This window comes from Dicentrarchus labrax, unplaced genomic scaffold, assembly GCF_905237075.1.
Source record: "Dicentrarchus labrax unplaced genomic scaffold, dlabrax2021, whole genome shotgun sequence".
NCBI classification, from domain to species: domain Eukaryota; kingdom Metazoa; phylum Chordata; class Actinopteri; family Moronidae; genus Dicentrarchus; species Dicentrarchus labrax.
This window is the reverse complement of record NW_026136714.1, coordinates 23,047,129-23,065,509: the sequence shown is the minus strand read 5'-3', so window position 1 is coordinate 23,065,509 and position 18,381 is coordinate 23,047,129. Positions and strand designations below refer to the sequence as shown.

The 18,381-nt window shown below is 41.8% G+C and overlaps 1 protein-coding gene across 2 annotated transcripts; it reads right to left on the bottom strand.

Annotated features, from left to right (window-relative positions):
* Positions 1-53: 53 nt before the first annotated feature.
* golga3 (golgin A3) lies at positions 54-17,312 on the bottom strand. Of its 2 annotated transcripts, none has more exons than XM_051423391.1 (24): positions 17,077-17,312; positions 15,584-15,877; positions 13,567-13,848; positions 12,517-12,629; positions 10,591-11,312; positions 10,260-10,368; positions 9,395-9,701; positions 9,025-9,227; positions 8,796-8,933; positions 8,470-8,631; positions 7,996-8,364; positions 7,560-7,637; positions 6,221-6,484; positions 5,986-6,080; positions 5,438-5,654; positions 4,884-5,027; positions 4,486-4,683; positions 4,218-4,334; positions 3,783-3,922; positions 3,537-3,669; positions 3,184-3,306; positions 2,831-2,995; positions 2,136-2,302; positions 54-2,009 (listed from the first exon to the last, which is right to left on the bottom strand). In XM_051423391.1, exons 2-24 carry the CDS (start codon positions 15,753-15,755, stop codon positions 1,820-1,822), a joined length of 4,608 nt encoding a protein of 1,535 aa, XP_051279351.1. In that variant the 5' UTR covers positions 15,756-15,877; positions 17,077-17,312; the 3' UTR covers positions 54-1,819. The 2 variants fall into 2 exon arrangements, with proteins under 2 accessions (XP_051279351.1, XP_051279352.1); XM_051423392.1 differs by having other exon boundaries at positions 13,693-13,848.
* Positions 17,313-18,381: the final 1,069 nt, after the last annotated feature.

Sequence of the window (18,381 nt, the reverse complement as noted above, 5' to 3'; positions counted from 1 at the left end):
GACATATTTATAGTCTTTGTACACAGTATTCACTGAATGAGCACAAACTGCCATGACAGATGAATAGTGCAATTTTATGATAAATACAATCACATCTCCCAACACAAATGTTAAAACAGGAATGAATCAATTCCAATCTTTGAAAAAGAAAAAAAAAAGCAGATACGGCAAGGTTTATGCATTGAGCGCAGGTACCCTAGCAATGTTATTACATACTACCTAACGTTACAGTGAAAGGTAGTTTGGAAGATACAGTCCAAAATATTTTTCAGTACACAGTATATCAATATATTTGTTGTTATTTGTCTCAATAAGCATTCCTCAAAATATTTATTGTCCCTTTGGAAATTCACAAGCATACAACGGTGTTTTTAAAAAAAAAAAAAAGTTTTTCAGTGTGGGAATGATCAGCAACACAGCAGCTGTAGCACAGTTGCATGCAGAAAGCTACTGTACCAGCCAATGACCCCTCTCCACTGAAGGTTTAGTGCAGCTGTAGCAGAAATACTATCAGCTTTGATTTATGGTTTGTATTTGAGATCTTGTATTTTATCTTTGTTACACTATTAAACAATTATGACTTTACAATCATACAAAAAAAGGAAGTGTATTTATATATTAACCTCTGGAAACAATAAACTTATTCCCTTACCCATGAAACATCCATAAAACAAGTATAACATCTGATTCAGGGGTAATCATTTTTTTTGTAAATAGAGTATGTACCAAACGTAACAGAAAATGAACACATCTGATTGCACCTGCTGTTAGAAGAAGTACAATTTCTGCTTCATCTTACAACTTTCTCACTCAGTCACTTAAAGTTTTCTGTGCAATGTCAGTTGATGTAACCCACTTATTTTACAACACACCATTCTTCAGTAAGGATTTGCACGCATATACAATACAACATGTTACATCTTGCACACACCCTAAGCAGAAATACACTCATTCAAACCAACTTAGACCATTACAGCATATTCAAGATTGCTTAAGGCTTTTTTGAGTACAGATTACTGCAGTCCATGCTAGACAAAACACCTCCATAGAGAACTGAGATTAATGTTTTTAGAGCTTAAGAACCCAAAGGTGATATGGTTACAACCAATGTAAGAAACACTGCATTTTAACACGAGGCGATACAAAAACAACTGACCACAATTGTGCACGACTTAACTTCATGAAGAGGAGTGATGATGTTTCATCAATAACTGCTTGGAAACCATGTGGATGTGAAACCAATCACCTCAGTTAAATCATATATGAGCAACTTTGCTTGTACACAGGCACAAAGAAATGGAAGAACAGTTCATAGCCAGTCTGTGCAGAATCATGGTTTGTTTCTGTCACTAAAAACACTTTTTGAAATAATGTCAGCCATTATGAAGCAGCATCCAAGCCACTGATTTCATATTACGAGGCGGATGATGACTAAATACCTTTTAGTGTGGAAAACTGCTGACTCAACAGGGGAAAACTGGCCCAACAGATCAGTTAAACAACTAGACCATGTGTATCTATAACAAAACTGAAGATGGGGGATCCTCTTGGAGAGGCTGTCAGATAAGTTGTCATTCCTTAACTCTAAATAAATAAATGTGACAACAGCATAACAAAATATAAACAACCGTCAAATAAAGAGCAAAGAATAAAGCTATGGTATATAAAGTATTACTCTGCGAAAGCACTTCTGTGCTGATGGGAGAATGCCAAATGTTGGCAGCAATTGTTAAGAAAAGAGAAAGGGAATAAGGGGCTAAAAGTGCCTTTGTGGATAAAACTCCACTCTCCCTCTATTGGCCTGAGAAAAGTTCTTCTGTTATGATTGCGGCTCTTCAGCTTCATTGTTATTTTCCGCCACCATGTTGTTTAGTGGTGTTGATGATTTGGAGATGTTTTGAATCCCCAGTTGAGCCAGTTCCTCCTCTGTGTTTGTCCACGAGCTCATTGACTCATGTACCGTTACTGTGTGTTCCTCCATCTGCCTTTGGAGGCTGTCCATCTCCTCCCTGTGAAAAAAGAATCATTACAGACTGAATACATTCTGGCATTTGGATAGATGCTCAGCACAGTAACAAAAAGTAGGTAGTCATGTAGGTATGTTGATAATGTTAACCGAGTCATTTGAGTCTTACTTGAGCTGCCGTAGACAGTTGTGCAGGTTGTTGAGGGGCTCCTTGTTGACAGAAGTTGATGGTTTCAGCAACTCATCCAACAGAGAGGCAGGCACTGGGCAGTCTGGGATCTTGACTGGAGTCACTGGGTTGGATGGGTTCCCCTCACTCTTCAGTTCCATGCGCTGCTGCTCCAACAAAACCATCATTACAGGGATGTATTTAGTCATTTATCTTCAGCAGGCACTTCTTATTTGGTATTATACTTTGGCCATTAAATATTTATATAGAGAGGATAGGGGCTTTATAAGCATTTCTAATACCCCAGTTGTGTAAAAACCAGCCAGTTCTCACTGCTATCCATGTGAAATGCTAAAAATACTGACATTATTTTTTAATTACTGCAGTTATAATGTCTTTTTTTAAATTGTGTCTGATGAAAGCTGATATATTTTAGTAATGTTAAATATTCTAAGCATCTGTAAGCCTTAATGCCATAGACGACAATTAAAGAGCAACTCAAATTAGAGTCTGACCATTATATGAGTAGGCCCATTTGATATGTTGGCGTAAATTATGACAAATAAGCAAATGCAAATACCATTCAAATGTGTACAAACATTTGCTGGCAGGGCAGTGCTGTGTCTACAAACGCACTAAAACTGTCACAGGAAATAACAATTTCTCACTTTCATGAGAAAAGTAAGGGGCCCTACCTTCCTCAGACGGGTCTGTTTGAGGTCCTGTTTGAGTTGCTGGTTCTGCAGCAGGACCGTCTTCATGCTGTTCCTCAGCTCGCCCACTTTGGCCTGCAGCATAAACTTGTCCTTCCGGGTGCCGCTCAGCTCCTCCTGTACCGACTCCAGCTCCACTTTGATGCTCTGAGACAGAAAGTAATCTTTGTTAGTCATGAACACTGTTTGTAACAAACTGTTTACTTTAGCAAAAGTAATCCTGTGCATTTGCAAATATGGCAACATTTTATTTTTTATTCAACATCTAGTTAAGAAGTGAGGTATACTTGGGAGCTTTGCGTTTGTTTATAATTTACACTCAAGTGAATACTTGCCTGCAGAGCTCTCTGTAGGTTGTCCAGCTCCCTGTGTTGACACTCCTCCATCATCTCCAGCTGCTGCTTCTGAGCCTCTATCTCCCTCTGCCTCTGCTCCACCTCCCACTTCAGGTCCTCAACCTGAACAAGCGGTCGATGTTAGACATCAGTGTCACAGAGAGATGTTCTCCAATAACAACAAGAGATGGGTCAATCTAAGGCTGTAACTGGTTTTAAAGAACTGTAACCCTATAAACTATTATAATCAACAAACTCCATTCATTGTGTGTCATATTAGGTGTACCATGGCTTCGCTTTGTGAAGATATACTATAGATATACTAAAGTCTAACCCTTGCTCAGAATCCTTACCTCCTGGTTAGTGAGGGGCTGTTTGGACAGTTCCTCATCTAGTTGTTTCTGGAGGATCTGGAGCTGTGAATGGGCCTCAGCCAGCTCCTCTTGGAACCTGGAAACCTCCTGTGCATGTTGTTCATCCTGAGCCCTGCAGAGTACCACAGTGTTAAGAACTACTGCAGAATTTGCAACTCAATATTAGATTGAATAAAGTAATTTGACACAAGTCTCTGTATTTAATGAAACTTCAAATGCACATACTGTAGTTTGTGGGATTCACTCTGCAGAGCTTTGACCAGGTCCTCTTTGGCCTGCAGGTCCTTCTTGATCTCTGACAGCTCCAACATAGCTGCCCTGTAGTGCCGTCTATTGTGGGCCGCTTCAGCCTTTGCTGCTGCCACCTAAAGGACATATAACATCATTACAGCCCAAAAGACCCCCCCAATGGGCAAATGATAAAAGCTAGTGGACTTACTACAGTTCAGCTTTCTAACTTTTATATTTTCAAGAGGCTTTTTATTGTGCTTTATGCCAAACAAATAATCTCAAAATAAATATTCAAATACATTTAAATGACTCTTTGGAATCGTTTGAAAGAAAAAAATAAAAATGATGTTCAGTGGGCATTTCGATTTAAAAACAAGAGTACATATTGCATGACATGGTACATCCTGATGTCTGCCTTAGAGCCCCTACCTGTTCTTTCAGGTCCTTGACTTTGGTTTTCTCTTTTTCCAAAGCAAGCTGCAGAGTTTGTACCACCTGCTTCATTTGCTGGTCCTCCTCCTCTTTACGTTTCAGAACAGCTTGAACCTGTCAAAAGCATGAATGGGAAAACAATGTTATGTTTATAGATATTAAAAGTGCATATTTCTCAAACAAATGTTTCTATTTTGGCAAACACTTTTCAACACGGGGGTAATACAAAAACATAAACATAATAAGATGCAAACACATTTTTCACCTGTAAGTTGAGCTGGACAAGATCTGCCTCTCTCTTAGCTAAGGCAGACTCCAAGATGTTGGAATGCTCCCGCAGTGTATTGTGGGACTGCGCCAATCCAGCCAATTTCCCTTTTTCATGTTCCAGCTCAAGTGCCAGCTTCTTGTTGGCATCTTCTAACTTCCGAATCCGCTTCTTGAAGCATCGTGACTCTTGAAGCTGTGAAATCAATTCACGCCATTAATTCAACATGACATATATGAATTGATTGATTACAGAAACGCTCGTTCTGGGTTGTGATCAGTGTCACAAAATGAAAAAATACAGGAAACAATCATTTCCTTTTAGAACCAAAGAGCAATTCTGTTAAAAAATCCAAACATACTAACACAAACTGACACAACATTATCATTGTTCACCTCATCCTCGAGCTCCATGACCTTCTCCTGGTACTCCTCCAGTTCTGTGGAGGTGAGGGTGATCACTTCCTGCAGCTCCTTCTCTAGCATAGACTTGCTGTTGCTCACCACTTGCAGCTCAGCTTGCAGAACCTTAATCTTTTCCTGGATGATAAATAACACCACACACATTTCGGTTATTCAACAGGCGCCGTTATACCAGCATTATTCACAATGAAATGACAAATATCTTTATTATAAAGAAATATGAGTTGAGGTCAAGGATAGACAGAAGGGATGGTTTTAAAGTGGTATTCTTGTTTTTATGGACAAAAGCAAGAGAAAAACAGGGCTTTTAAATTCATTTCTCATTAAGATTATGGAGAAGTGCTTATAGTACAAGCTCACTGCATAGAATGTGCAGTTTACTCTAGTTAGCAATGATAAATACTGACTTATTAGAAAAACAGTTGTTATGGACCACATACCCCTACTCCCTTAGGTCTAGAGTCCCACTTCTACATCCTATTTTCAATTGCTGTAATGTTCTGCTGACTGGCAGGTTTATACGGTACCTGTAAGGCCTGGCTGTTGCCCCCATCCGACACCTGGGCCTTGAGTTTGACCAGCTCTGCCTCGGCCGTCTCTTTGTCAGTCAGAGCCTCTTGGAGCCTCCTGCTGAGGATGCCCACAGCGTTCTCGTAGGCCTTGTGTTTGGCCTTCATCTCCTTCTGAGCACTGGTTAAATCTGTCCCCAGCCGCTTCACGCGCACCTTCTGCTCTGAGATGGCCCTATTTGATGCGTAGAAGAAATGAAAAAGTTCAAAATGTCCATGGAGAAAACAGGTTGCTCTGCCAGCACACCATACATACACATGAATACAAGCTCAAAATGTTAACTGTCTTAATGTACAGATATAGATAACACACAAATAGAGCGTAATGATCTGGATAGATGTACTTTTCGAACCACGTACTGACTCATATGTGGAGATCAGGAATTGTATAAGCAATAACCTCTATTTATAAATAACACTTGACAACAGAGATAGGCATCATGCTCCAAGTGATTACTGTGGGCATCATTCAAGCTCCCCAAATCTCTATGCAGCACATGACTCACTTTTTGGCTCCTGACTCCATTTGCTCCACCTGTTTCCTCAGGCTTTCGTTCTCTTCTGTCACTGCAGCTAGCTGGCTCTGATCAAACTGTAGAGACTGAAGTGGGAAAAATTAATACTTTACATTACAGGATTTACACTAAAACAAACTGTTTACTTTGACCTGCGTATACCACACCCAAAACATCAACATTTACCTAAATTTGATAAGAAGTATTGAACAAAATGTAGAATTACCTGGAACTGGGTTTCAAGATGATCCCTCTCTGTCTGAATGGTTTGCAGATGGGCCTCCATGTTGCTCATCTGCTCCTGGACTCTCACCACCTCCTTCTGCAGCCGGGCATGCTCCAGCTCTACCTTCTGCTTCTCACCCTGAACGTCCAGCAGCTCCTGCTTCAGGTCCTTCACCTCCGACAACAGACGCTTTTTGGTGGACTTGAGCTCACTGATCAGCTGGTCTTTGGAGCTGGCGTCCCGACGGTAGGCTTCCACCATCACCTGTAAAGTAAGTAACAGTGCATCTTACTAATGAAGTGAATATCCGCTCTCCTTTCAACGAGTGTAAGTTGTTCTCTTGACTGAGACAGTAAGCAAAAGACATTTCACAACATACTGCAGAAACAGTGAAGGAGAGAGGGCTGCAACAGGAATTGAATGCCACACTGCATCATCTACACATAACGAGTTGTACAGCCTTTACTTTTTCTGCCCAAACAGCCTTGTGTTTGTTCCTAACAGGAACACGCATATCATACGGACATTTCACAAAATATTCACAGGAAACCACCAAAGGAAAGCTGTGATGGAGGTGGTTTTAGTTCATGTAGAGCTTTTAAGCTTCTAATATATTCTAATTGCTTTACAAATGTTAATGCAGGTACAGCTGTGCCACGTGCAGCTGTATCATGTAGGAACACAGAAAAGAGGATCAAGTTTGAAACACACTGCAACCAGAGTCACTTGGTAGACCAAGCATCTCCACAAGTGAAAGCAAATACATCATATTCCTCGTCTCCCAGTATCCTGCACACTTTTAATGGGTGGCATCAGTCATGCTACAGTACCTCACGTAGTTACTTTAGATGCAGAGAAGAGACATATTAGTTTGCTTCCAAATGTCTCGTCTTTATCACCAGAGGTTTTTAATGGATTGCTGAATTAAGCAGTCCCAATGCAAATTGATGGACGAAGATGAATGTTAATGCATGAGCCTGAAGGGTCCACAAAAACTCAAGTCTTCAAAGCAATCAAACATAATTCACATTTATGTCATTCTGTCAATAAACTCCACCCTCTTTATGAAAGCCTGTCAATGCAAAATGAGCAGCATCCACCGCTGCTCAATCTACTGAGGCGTGTCGACCAGCTCTCTTCTGAGACGACAGCCATCTGGCTCTACAATACATCCTCCCACGACACCGTCCGCCTAAGCCAGCTGGTGGATTCCTGACAAGTGTTTTAGAAATGTACGCAAAGTCTACACAGTCTACACTTCTCCTTGCTTTCTATTAACTTTACTCAGTAAAAGTAGAGCTGTACATGATCCCTTGTAAGAGCAAGGGAGATGACTTACCTTTTGTTGCTGGAACTGCTCCTTCAGTTTCTGAGCTTGTTTCTTCAACGAGCTATTTTCCTGTTGAAGAGTTTCAATCTGTAACAAAGCAAAGGCCCTTCGTTATTCACTACATGTTGTTGGTGAGGGTAGAACAAAATGCTACTTGAATGTTTTTTGTACAACTGATCACCGCTTCAGCTGAATGGAACACACACACGTCATGGCAAACCAAGTCACTTGCAGCTCAGCAATTCCTACTGAGGTTTATAGCCAAAAGAACGGCTGCTCACCATGACTGAGAAAGTATTAAACCATAACATATCTGACTGGAGGTGTTACTACAGAGGTAGATAGGAATCTAATGATGCCCACAAGGGAATGTCAATATTTGATTATGCATTACTGGTAATGATTTAATCATGTTTGGGATTATTTTTCACCTCCCTTCTCCTACCTGATTGGCTTTGATTTGGACTTCCTGTCTGAGCTGATCCAAGACATCTGAAGCCACCAGAACCTCCTCTCCAAGCCGTTCTGCATTGTCGTCAAGTTGGCTCTTGTCGGCCCGGGCTGCCTGCAGCGCTACCTCCAAGACAATCTTCTCGTTCTGGAGGTACTGGATGGTGTCATCCTTGGCGCTGCTCTCTGTCTGTAGCTCGGCCAGCTGGGCCTCCAGCTCCAGGTAGCGGGCCTCTAGCTGGTTGATGGACTGCTCTTTGGTGTGCAGATTCTCCTGAGTGGTGGTCAGCTGGCGCATCAGCTCCAGATGCTCTTTCTGAAGTGACTGCAGCTGCAAGTCCTTCTGGGAAAGTGTCAACCTCACCTAAGTGGGAAGTTTGAAAGGCAGTTTAGAGCAGAATACAACAAGAATTATACTGCCCATACAATGTGGAAAACAAATTACTGTTACAGTCATTGGCATGACTACCTGCTCTAGTTCCCTTTCAAGGGTGCTGGCCGTGTTGGCCAGTTTCAATAAGCGTTCTCGCTCTTCCTCAAACTCGTCCAGTTTGTGCTGCAGATCATCTTCCACCATGGTCTTTGCATCCTGGATCTGCTTGTAATTAGCTTCCTGGGTCAGCATGTCAGCCTAAGTCACAGACAGGAAAAACAGAGACATATTTATCAAAAACATTAGACTTGGTAATTTAGAAAAGCTTACTTTTATCTATCCTTGACTATATGGGTTGTTTCCTAAGTGGATATATAGACTTTACAAACCTAATGATAGCATATTCAGAAAAGAGAGTTTACCTCAATGCTCTGCAGCTGCACAGCAATACGCTCTTTGTCTTTGATGGAGCGGTGTTGGGTCTCAGTGAGTTGGTGGGACAGAGTCACGTTCTCCAGCTTCAGATGCTCCACAACACCGATCTGCGTCATCTGCCCAGCCTGGGAGAGAAAAAAACAACAAAAGTGTCATGTCTTTTCTGACAATTGTCAAGCCTTGATGAAAAAATAACTGCTTTAGTGTCAGCCATACCTGCATGTTGGCCATTTCACTTTGCAGTCGTACTCTTGCCTCCTGGGCCAGTGCTAGCTGCTGCTGGTACCACTGTCTGAGCTGCTGGAGTGAGTCAATTTCAGCCTGGGAGGTCTTCAAACGGCTCTGCAGGGTGCTGCGCTCCAGCTGGACCTGTTGAAGTTGGCTCTGAAGTCCACCCATCTGCTGACGCAAATCCTGAACTGCAAAAGTGCAGTTGAGACCAAAACGCCTCATTTAATGCTGAGTGGATATGCAAACCAGTAATCAGTGTGTTCTCCACAACTATATTGTCTGGTTTATTAACTCAAAGCACAATCAGAAATGTTGACCATTGTTACACTCAGTTCTCTGGGTCTCCATCACTCACCTGTATTGTCTCTCAAGGCTACAGTGTTTTGCATCTCCTCCACCTTCCCCATCAGCCTGTTATACTGGTCTTCAGCCACCTTCAGGTCATTGCTTAGAGAAGCCAGACTGGCATTCTTGCTCTCCAGACTTCCCTGGAGCTCCACCATGGCCTTCTCTAGCTGGCTGCAGTTCTGCCGCAGTGTGCCAACCTCTGTAGTAAGGGCGCTCTGCTTCTCCTGGCTGAACTGAGCCTCCTCCTTCTTAGCCTGCAGCTGAGCATTCACTGTAGCGAGCTGGGCCTGAAGCTCTGTCTTCTCCTTGAGAGCCTGAAGGACAGGACAAGCGTGGTCAGCACATGCACCAAATTATTCTTGGTGTTTCCAATATAGTGTCACCTGGACGGCCCGTCCAGGTAAGTTAACAACCATTTTATCGTATCTTGGAAGGTGTGAGTTCAGTATCAATACTGACATTTACAGGCAAAGTTGATTATTTGTAATAACACAGCTAGCACTGTTAGCATCATAAAGTGGGTAATTAAAAAAAAACGACACTCAATACAAATACTACTCTGGAAAAACAACACAGTAAACTTTTACTTATCCATTTAGCAGATCAAACATTTGCAAACATATATTAATTCTATAGTTAATGTGTTTTTTTAAGACATGTCCTTGGGTTAGCATTAACAACTAACTGTACGTGAAACTGAAAGACAGATTGACTCAAGTTGATGCTAATTTTTGAGAGTGTAGTCTGTAATGGATGTTCGATGAGTATTTGCCTTGTTATCTGGACCACTCCGGTACGGAGTGTGTATGGATGGGTGATTTGTGTAGAAGGAAATGGAAAATGTGATTACAGAAATCGGTGTGTTATATTACCTGATTAGCCTCAGAAGACAAAGATTCCAGCTGACCCTCCAGTCTCATTTTCTCTTTCAACACCTGCAGCATTTCATCATGGCCCATCACTGAACTCTCCAAAGAGACACTGAAACAAATGTCAATAACATTACAATTAGGATTTGTAATTAACCGTCTAACATTCTTAATTATTACCAGCCCCTTCAGTGTGAGGAATTGCAGTTCTCATCAAGCAGTATCTCAATGTAAATTTACTGGCTTAAATTTGGCAGTAAACACAACACTAATGCCTACAATTGCTGATTGTAGTCATTCATTTATTCCCTCCCTATCTGATGTTGACAAATACCTGCTGGAGAAGCTGTCCCTGCGGCTGCGAGGCTCCGCTGTCCCTTCTCTGTCCTGCTCCAGTTCCAGCAGGTGCTGCTCTTCACTGGCTGCCTGCAGCACCTCCTGCAGGGAGGGGAACTGACCCATGGCCTCTGGGGCAATCTCCCTCCCCTCCACTGTGTAGGGCCCCCGCTGCCTTTCCACTGCTGCGGAGAGCATGCCGTATGTCCCCCTGGTAGACACACTGCTGTAAGACGAGCTGTCACTGTCGTTGCCATCATTCCCTGGCCTCGTTCCTGATTCACTGCCATCAATTTCTGACACACTGTCCCCGCCTTGGAGCGAAGCGCCGGGCGGTGTCTCTGTCTCGCAGGTACTGCCTTCAGACATCACACTGACCTCAGACAGGGTGGACACTGAGCTAATGGTGGACTGGAGGGAGCTCATGGTGTTGTCTGCTGTTCTTACTCCACCACCTCCTCCACCTCCACCATCATTCTCAGGAGACTTGTAGTCAGCCAAGGAGTGGATCTTGTTCGGGCGGGGTGATCTGGACTTTCTCTCCTTGGAAGGTGGAATTCCCAAGCTACCCAGTTTGGGACCACGGGGGACACTGGTCCTCAGGAAAGAATACTCCTTGGTCATGGCAACGGTGTTGGCCCTAGGCAGAGCCTCAGGATGCAGCATGAGCTCTGGATCCAGAGTGCTGAATGGCCTGCTCTTGGGGGTAGTGCGGTGAGACTAGAAACAGATAGAAAGAAAGGAATCCATGGTACAGGCATCCTGACAACATCTGACACAAGATTGCCCAACTTGAAAGACACAGTAAAATGTATTCAATTCATACTTTGCACTCACGTGATTACCATGGTTACCTGGCGGGCAAGAAACATATATATTTACATATATACATCACCTGACACCGCACAAAAAATGAAAGCCTACAAAAGTACCTATAGCTATAGGTTAACAACGCTGTCGTAATGGAGATGAAAAACAGGAATATCTTCATAATCAAAGCAAATGTGAGTGTTACTAGTTAGCTAGCTAATGTTACCCGCTAACGTTTGCATGTTTGTAGCTATACACAAAGTGTCATCTGTTCTGTCGTGTGATGAAGTCTTCATCTGAATATGTACACCCTGCCTGCCCGCGCATGACAGCTTGATAAGTAACGTTAGTTTAAAAAAAACCTTATGCCAACTAGGCTGTATCATATATGGCTAGCAGGATGTCAAACATTGGCAGCTGGGGCAGCGAAATGCCTTTAATCCTGTTAGCAATCTGTTGGGTTGTAACGTTAATGTAGTAGTAATAACTGTACGATAGTATGTATGCAAAGTAACTGTACGTAAGTAAGTAAGTAGACGCAGTACAACAGTAACGTGTGTACTGTAACGTGTATTCTTCTTCTCATCATATCATATCAAATCACGTACATATGATATATATATATACTTTTGTATAGTAAAACTGGCGACGTCCTGGCAAGATCCTTGATTAGTTTACTGGGTTTCGTTGCTGGAGAACGATGTTCTTGCCTGCCAGCTAGTAGTAGTGACGTCACGTGCAAAGTATGAATTAGGAAAAGCAGAGACAGAAACAGAACAAACACACAAATATAGGGCAGTCTGGAGACAAACCTGCAACCATGCTGAACACTTCTCCAAATTGAAAAGCTGTGGACTGTATAGCTCTTAAACTGTTTATCCTTTGGGTTACATTCTCCAAGAAAGCAGCGTGTTTAGCTGCCTACTTCAGCTGAGAGCAAGTCTTTCTACAGGCATGAAGCACAAGTTGAATGCTGCATATACCCCATCAAAATAAATAGTTGTCAAATGGAGAAATCACACAATTAAATAATGTCGATGCTAGTTGAGGAAACATGAGGACCACGAAGGCTAATGGAAAAAGAGTTAAAAAGACAGCTATTCCATTCACTCACCCTCTCCTTATGTCTCTGCACTCTGTACTGTTTGAGTTGCTCCTCCAGACGCCGGCGAGCTTCTAGCCGAATCCTCTCCTCATTCTCCATCTCCAACAAGGGCTTCTGGTTGGCTAAAGGGAAAGTATGTTAAGCCAAAAAGAGGAATGTTCCCAATCATCACATACTGCACAACTACACCACTTTATATACACAAGACCAGGTTTTATATGACTGTAAGAGTTGAGCTTTATCACTGATTCAATGTAAATGCTTGTATTATGTTGGTTGTGTATGGTATATAAGAGTGAAGCTGTCCGGAATCCTATCCTCCACAGTAAACAAATTATTCAAATTGGAGTTCTTGTTCCCTGGGAAACATTTTTTTAAGTACAAGCCACAGTGACTAGTAGGTCACAAACAACTCAATTTTACCTGACAGCTATTGCAGAGTTGCAGGCAACAGTATGGGTGTTACACCACACGTTACACCCATATATCTAAAGCATGCCCCATGCTGTATCACTGTCTTTATTTGCTTGGTTAGGTTACGCACATATAACAAGCTTTAACGCAATATTGGAATGAGTTAAATGAAGACTGCATTAAACAGATGTACATTGGATCAGTCACGTTCATATTATGTGTGGGAGTTACAATGTGAAGCCAGGCAAAATCACCACAGTTTATGCCATGCCTAAAAATATTACATTTCATAACTGAACAAGGCAACTGTGCCTGACTTTAAAATACCACCAAAAAATACCATAACAGAAGGATTAGTTCCAAAATGCAGCCATTAGTCCAAACCGTGTTCCAAATAAAGCACCCACACCAAATTCTAATCAAGCAATCAAATGCCTGTGCGAGTTGCTGAAAGGGGGTAGACTCAAACAACTAAAAGAAATTCTCAGTGAATCCTTTTGTTCAGAGAATACACAGACAATGGAGTTAAAAAAGGATGCGTAGATGAGCCAAAAAAGCAAAACATCCCACAGCAAAATGAGGTTAAAATATAGGGGAAGGAGGGATAATAGAGGGGGCATTCACTCCACACGAGTTTATGCTTACACAATTGAGTCTCCTGCATAGGCATACTGAGTCTGAGTGACTGCAATGAATCACTCGTGTGAACCGTGACCTCAGCACTAGCTCCCTCAGACTTCTCTAGCATCATGGGTGGATAAGAAGCCACACCTGGGGAGGGCTCTTGGATCTGGGAGTTGACAGGGGAGCTGGTGCTCTGGGGAGGTGGTGGTGGAGGCAGGGAGCCATTTATATGAGTGTTCCCTGCAGCACCGAAGCCTTCTGCTAGTCCGTCTCCATTTGGCATCACATCTGAACTGACAGGACCTGAAAGGGAAGGGGGAAGAGAAGCCCAGAGGAATGTAACAATTAGTCATGAGGGGTTCTTGTGAACTACATTGCAAAATGAAAGTTATTGCACTTGGCAAGCTGGCTGGGCGACTTTGTCAAGCTACAATAGCTTAAGGGAAAAAGGTACTTGCAACATTCATGCGGCACCTATTGTTGTATAAGGGAGCACAATTGGGGCACATCTTGCAGGTTAATCACGTTTAAAGGTAGCTTTAAACTATGGCGAAGTAGGTCAAACAAAAACACAATTTTCTGCCATAAAACAGTTTGGTCTGTGTTTTGTCTGTGCTCTTCTCACTGGTTTAAAGTGAAAAGAGATTAGCGGGGGAAATGGTGGTGACACACACAGTATGTCTATGTACCAATCAGAATTTATCAGTAGTTGAATCAAAAGCTGATAACAGTTGGGGAATTGCTTGCTTAAGGTTGCCAGGCCACTGTGAAACAAATCTAATCAAACCAAACGGACACAGTCCTGCTGTATGAGATAAGTTGAGTTTAAGTGTTAAAATCTTAGCTGGTCAAAGGAACGCCAAACTCCCAAAACTTCAACTTTAATTGTCGCTTATTTAGTTGTGAATATTTAATGTTATAGAGAGATTTGAAACCAAGTTTTCAGAGGCTTAAAATACAAATTCAAACATTGTTACATACAATATTTGCCAAATACACATTCATATTACCATTGAAATAAACTGCCTTCAATTGAAAATGAAGCCCAATTTCATTGATTTGAAACATCAAAATCAACATAGTAGTCATGAGGAGTTCTGTTCAGCCTGGAAAAACAGGTCTTTCGGCACTCTGGGGGAGCTTCATCATGTCTAAGAAAATAACCTTTGAGGATATCTTTCTTTCTCTCTCTCTCTCTCTCTCTCTCTCTGCTGCTTTGATTTTGAACGTTGTTTTACTGAAGTACTGAAGGCTCGAAAATGTATTTTCAGTAATTTTCACACCACCCTGCTTTTTTCTCCTGAAGCTTAAACACTGTAGACTGTAAGCATAGTGCCCCCCTGATGATTACTAATTTAAATTCAGTTTCACACATTAGCAGAAGGCCTCAGGCCTTGTAGTAGTCACAAAAACAGGTCATGCATGGCAGGATACAATTGTTAGATAAAAGAAATACCAGTAATTTCCCTAAAGGGGAAAGGACTTTGCAGATCAGAGAGCAGAGTTGGAAACAAGCTAATCATAGCACAAGGACAGTCATTCTAGCAGGAATATGTTATAAATAGGCCCAACACAAAATGAATCCTAAAACGAAGCGATCATTTCAAAAGGGCTGTTTAACATTACCTACCCAAGCATGTTTGCTATTAATGAAACATTTAATAAAATCTAAGTTTCTAACTAACCTGCCCACAGACAACCAATGTCCAACCAAAATGATGAGTACTGCTTTCAAATAGGACCAGCCCTCTACAGGCTTTAGGTACTGTAACAATACTTCCCTGAGGTTGGGCTACATATGTACACACTAAATTTTGGCATAGGAATCATTGCATATTCAGATGGCCTTTATTTTTTAAAGATATTCATTTTGTTTAGTTAGTCCCCCCCCCCAAGTAGCACAGCTCTACCAATGCATAGCATCCAGCTTTGGGTCCATTTGGTCCGAGGGTGGTAGTGTCACATGAATATATATAATTTCTAAACATACACACAATGAAACCTAATCATATTCTATTGAAACAACATCAGTACTCACCATTGTGAATATCCTCTTTTACGTTTTGCGTGTTCTCCAGTCCTTGTTGTTTCAATTGTGTTTTAGCGTCCACAGTATGACCTTCAGCCTCTTTGGATTTCATAACGTGGGCTTCTTGATAAGTGTTAGTCTCCATTGTAGCTGTTTCTGATTTGTTAGTATCCATTCGCATTAAGAAGTTGAACAGTCTGCTGGTGCCAGTGTATTAAGAACTTCTCACAAAACCATCTTCTTAGGAGGCAGGCCAGCTGGGAGCATGTCAGTGTCCAGGAACACTTCTGAACACAGACAACACTGAGGAGAGAAAACATTGACTTTAACATCTGGCTTATAATATGAGTCTTGTTTGGAGAATATGACAAGTTATAAAGATCAATCTGCATCATAGAAGAAGTTGTAGCTTCTCAGGAGGAGACGGTCATAACGTTATGTAACAACACAGCGCGCTTTCATTTAACCATAAGCTAAAGTCAAGGGCTAACAAGCTGGCTAGGTAGTTAACGTTAAGTAGATTGTGTCGCGTTAAATATAGATTACCTGGCAGCTAGCATTGAATTATTATACTTTTACATACGGAGAAACAGATATGACAGGCCAAAACTGTCATATGATGAGACATGCACGGCACATGTTTGTCTCGTCAACAGATTGTAAAAAAAAGCCTATAAAGAGCTAAACATGAGACTGACAGATTTGGTCTGACAGTTAAACCCAAGCCTTTCTTTATTCCACACTTTAACTTGAATGTGGGGAATATCCGTTGAACTGGGAGAGCAGCAGTTTCTGATTCTGATATATGTTGGTCGAATTTGCACAAATAATTTAGAAAAATACACACCATACTTAGACATTGTGTACATTTGTCGACAGGCAAGCCTCCGGTTTATGTTTCTGAACGTTAAGAGTTTAACGAGTCTGCTATTATGTTCTCTCTTCATTGGGGGGGCGGGAGGGTCGCAGTTGATGGCTCAAACTGTGGTGACAGCATCATAATTCAAAACTCCCGCATGCCCAGAGTTATATCATTACTATATGCTATCTGTCACTTTAGCCATTAATGATAACCTTTGACTCCAAGGCTGGGTTGCTAGGTTAGCAAACGTCATCTGACAGTAGCTGGGTTACTTCGCTAGCCTCTGTTCAGCACTGATGGAGTCACTGATAAACGTGAATGTAACGTTACAGGCTGTCACATTGTCAGGTGCTGACTGGGTTTAGTAAAGCTGAGCCGGCTAATGAGGAGGGTAGACTTAAAAGGTAGGTGGATAAAACTAGCTCGCGATGCTAGCGAGACAGCTAGCTGGTGTTTATGACGGGAGCTGTCAAGCTAAATTGGCTAACTCGCTAGCTAGAACCGCCAGCGCCTGTGTAGATGTGGGATTTCTCAAATATTTAAATAAATTAACGAATTACCTTCTGTCCCTTACGACCCTCGAGTGCAAATTATAAAATGACAATATCAGTAAATGTTACAAAGGACAATAAATGCTCACCTCTTTGCGAGCTTCGCCTTTCTCTACGTGGCTGTTTGGTTTCCGTCCCTTATCTGTCCGACTAGAAACAGAGGGCGCATACACATCTGGAATAACAAATACCCTGTCAGACAACGGAGTGTCTGCTGTGTATACTCACAACGTTTTGATCTTAAATACAAAAACCTATTAACCTAATTCCACGATAGAGTCATATTGCAAAGGCGTATGGCGACGATACATTTCTTACACGAACTATAATGTGGAACGGACAATACTATTGGTGGATCGGTCGGATGTGGTACAGTGCTTCACTCTTGTGGTAAAAGAGCTGCGCCCAGCTTTTCTGCTGTGGCATCCTGCAGCGAGCCTGCAGCTGCGGGTGTCACCAGAAGTGCCTTTACATGCTGCCAGTGCCAGTTTCAGAGCCTGCCGCCATATGCTGCACAGAATGAATGGATTGAATTAATACGCACATCATTATATAATGCCACTGCTCAGTGTAATGAGATTATAATGGATTATTTCACATAGAGGACTTAAATTAAGATTACATATTTGCATTGGCCTTTTATTCAAAATATCTATCATCGTCGCCCATTGACGCAATTTGTTGAATTGCATATGTCCTCGAGGCTCATCATCATCGGTTGATTTTGTGTATGCAAGAATATTTCTACTAGTGACACCGTGCTGTCACCTGTATAAGAAAATACAATAAAATAAATATCTTGCAGGATTTAATACATTTTCTCTAATCACATCGTGTATGTAATAATAATAAACTAACATGTGTGATACATGTCTCCATGTAGCATACTCCTACATTACCAGCACATTGAGGACTGGCTGAGATCACAACCCCCAGCCATAGACACCCCTAAGGGCCCTGCCACCAACATCCACAACAGGATCCTCAAACTAATAAACACCATCCAGTGCAGGGTCCCTCTGCAGAGTTCCCACTATAAGACAACAAACAGTGATCTGATGTAAGGTGTAAAGTGCCAGGCATATTACATCAAAGTCTCCAGTCAAAGGACAAAGTCAAACTAGTGTAACCCACATACCATTTTAGTGCAAATAAAAGTATATGGTCATGGGTAAAATTGTCATTTTTAATGAAAAGGTTAAATATAAAAAATGACTAAGCCACTGTAAGATTTCAAACTGTCTTATTTTGGTGCCATCTAGTGGTAGTATTAAGAATGTCACTGTCTTAGACATAAGACACAGACTGAATGGACTGAAAACATATAGACCACCCTAATTTTCCCCACAATTGTTTCCTTTTCTGCACCCCAAAATGTAATCCATCAGAATAAT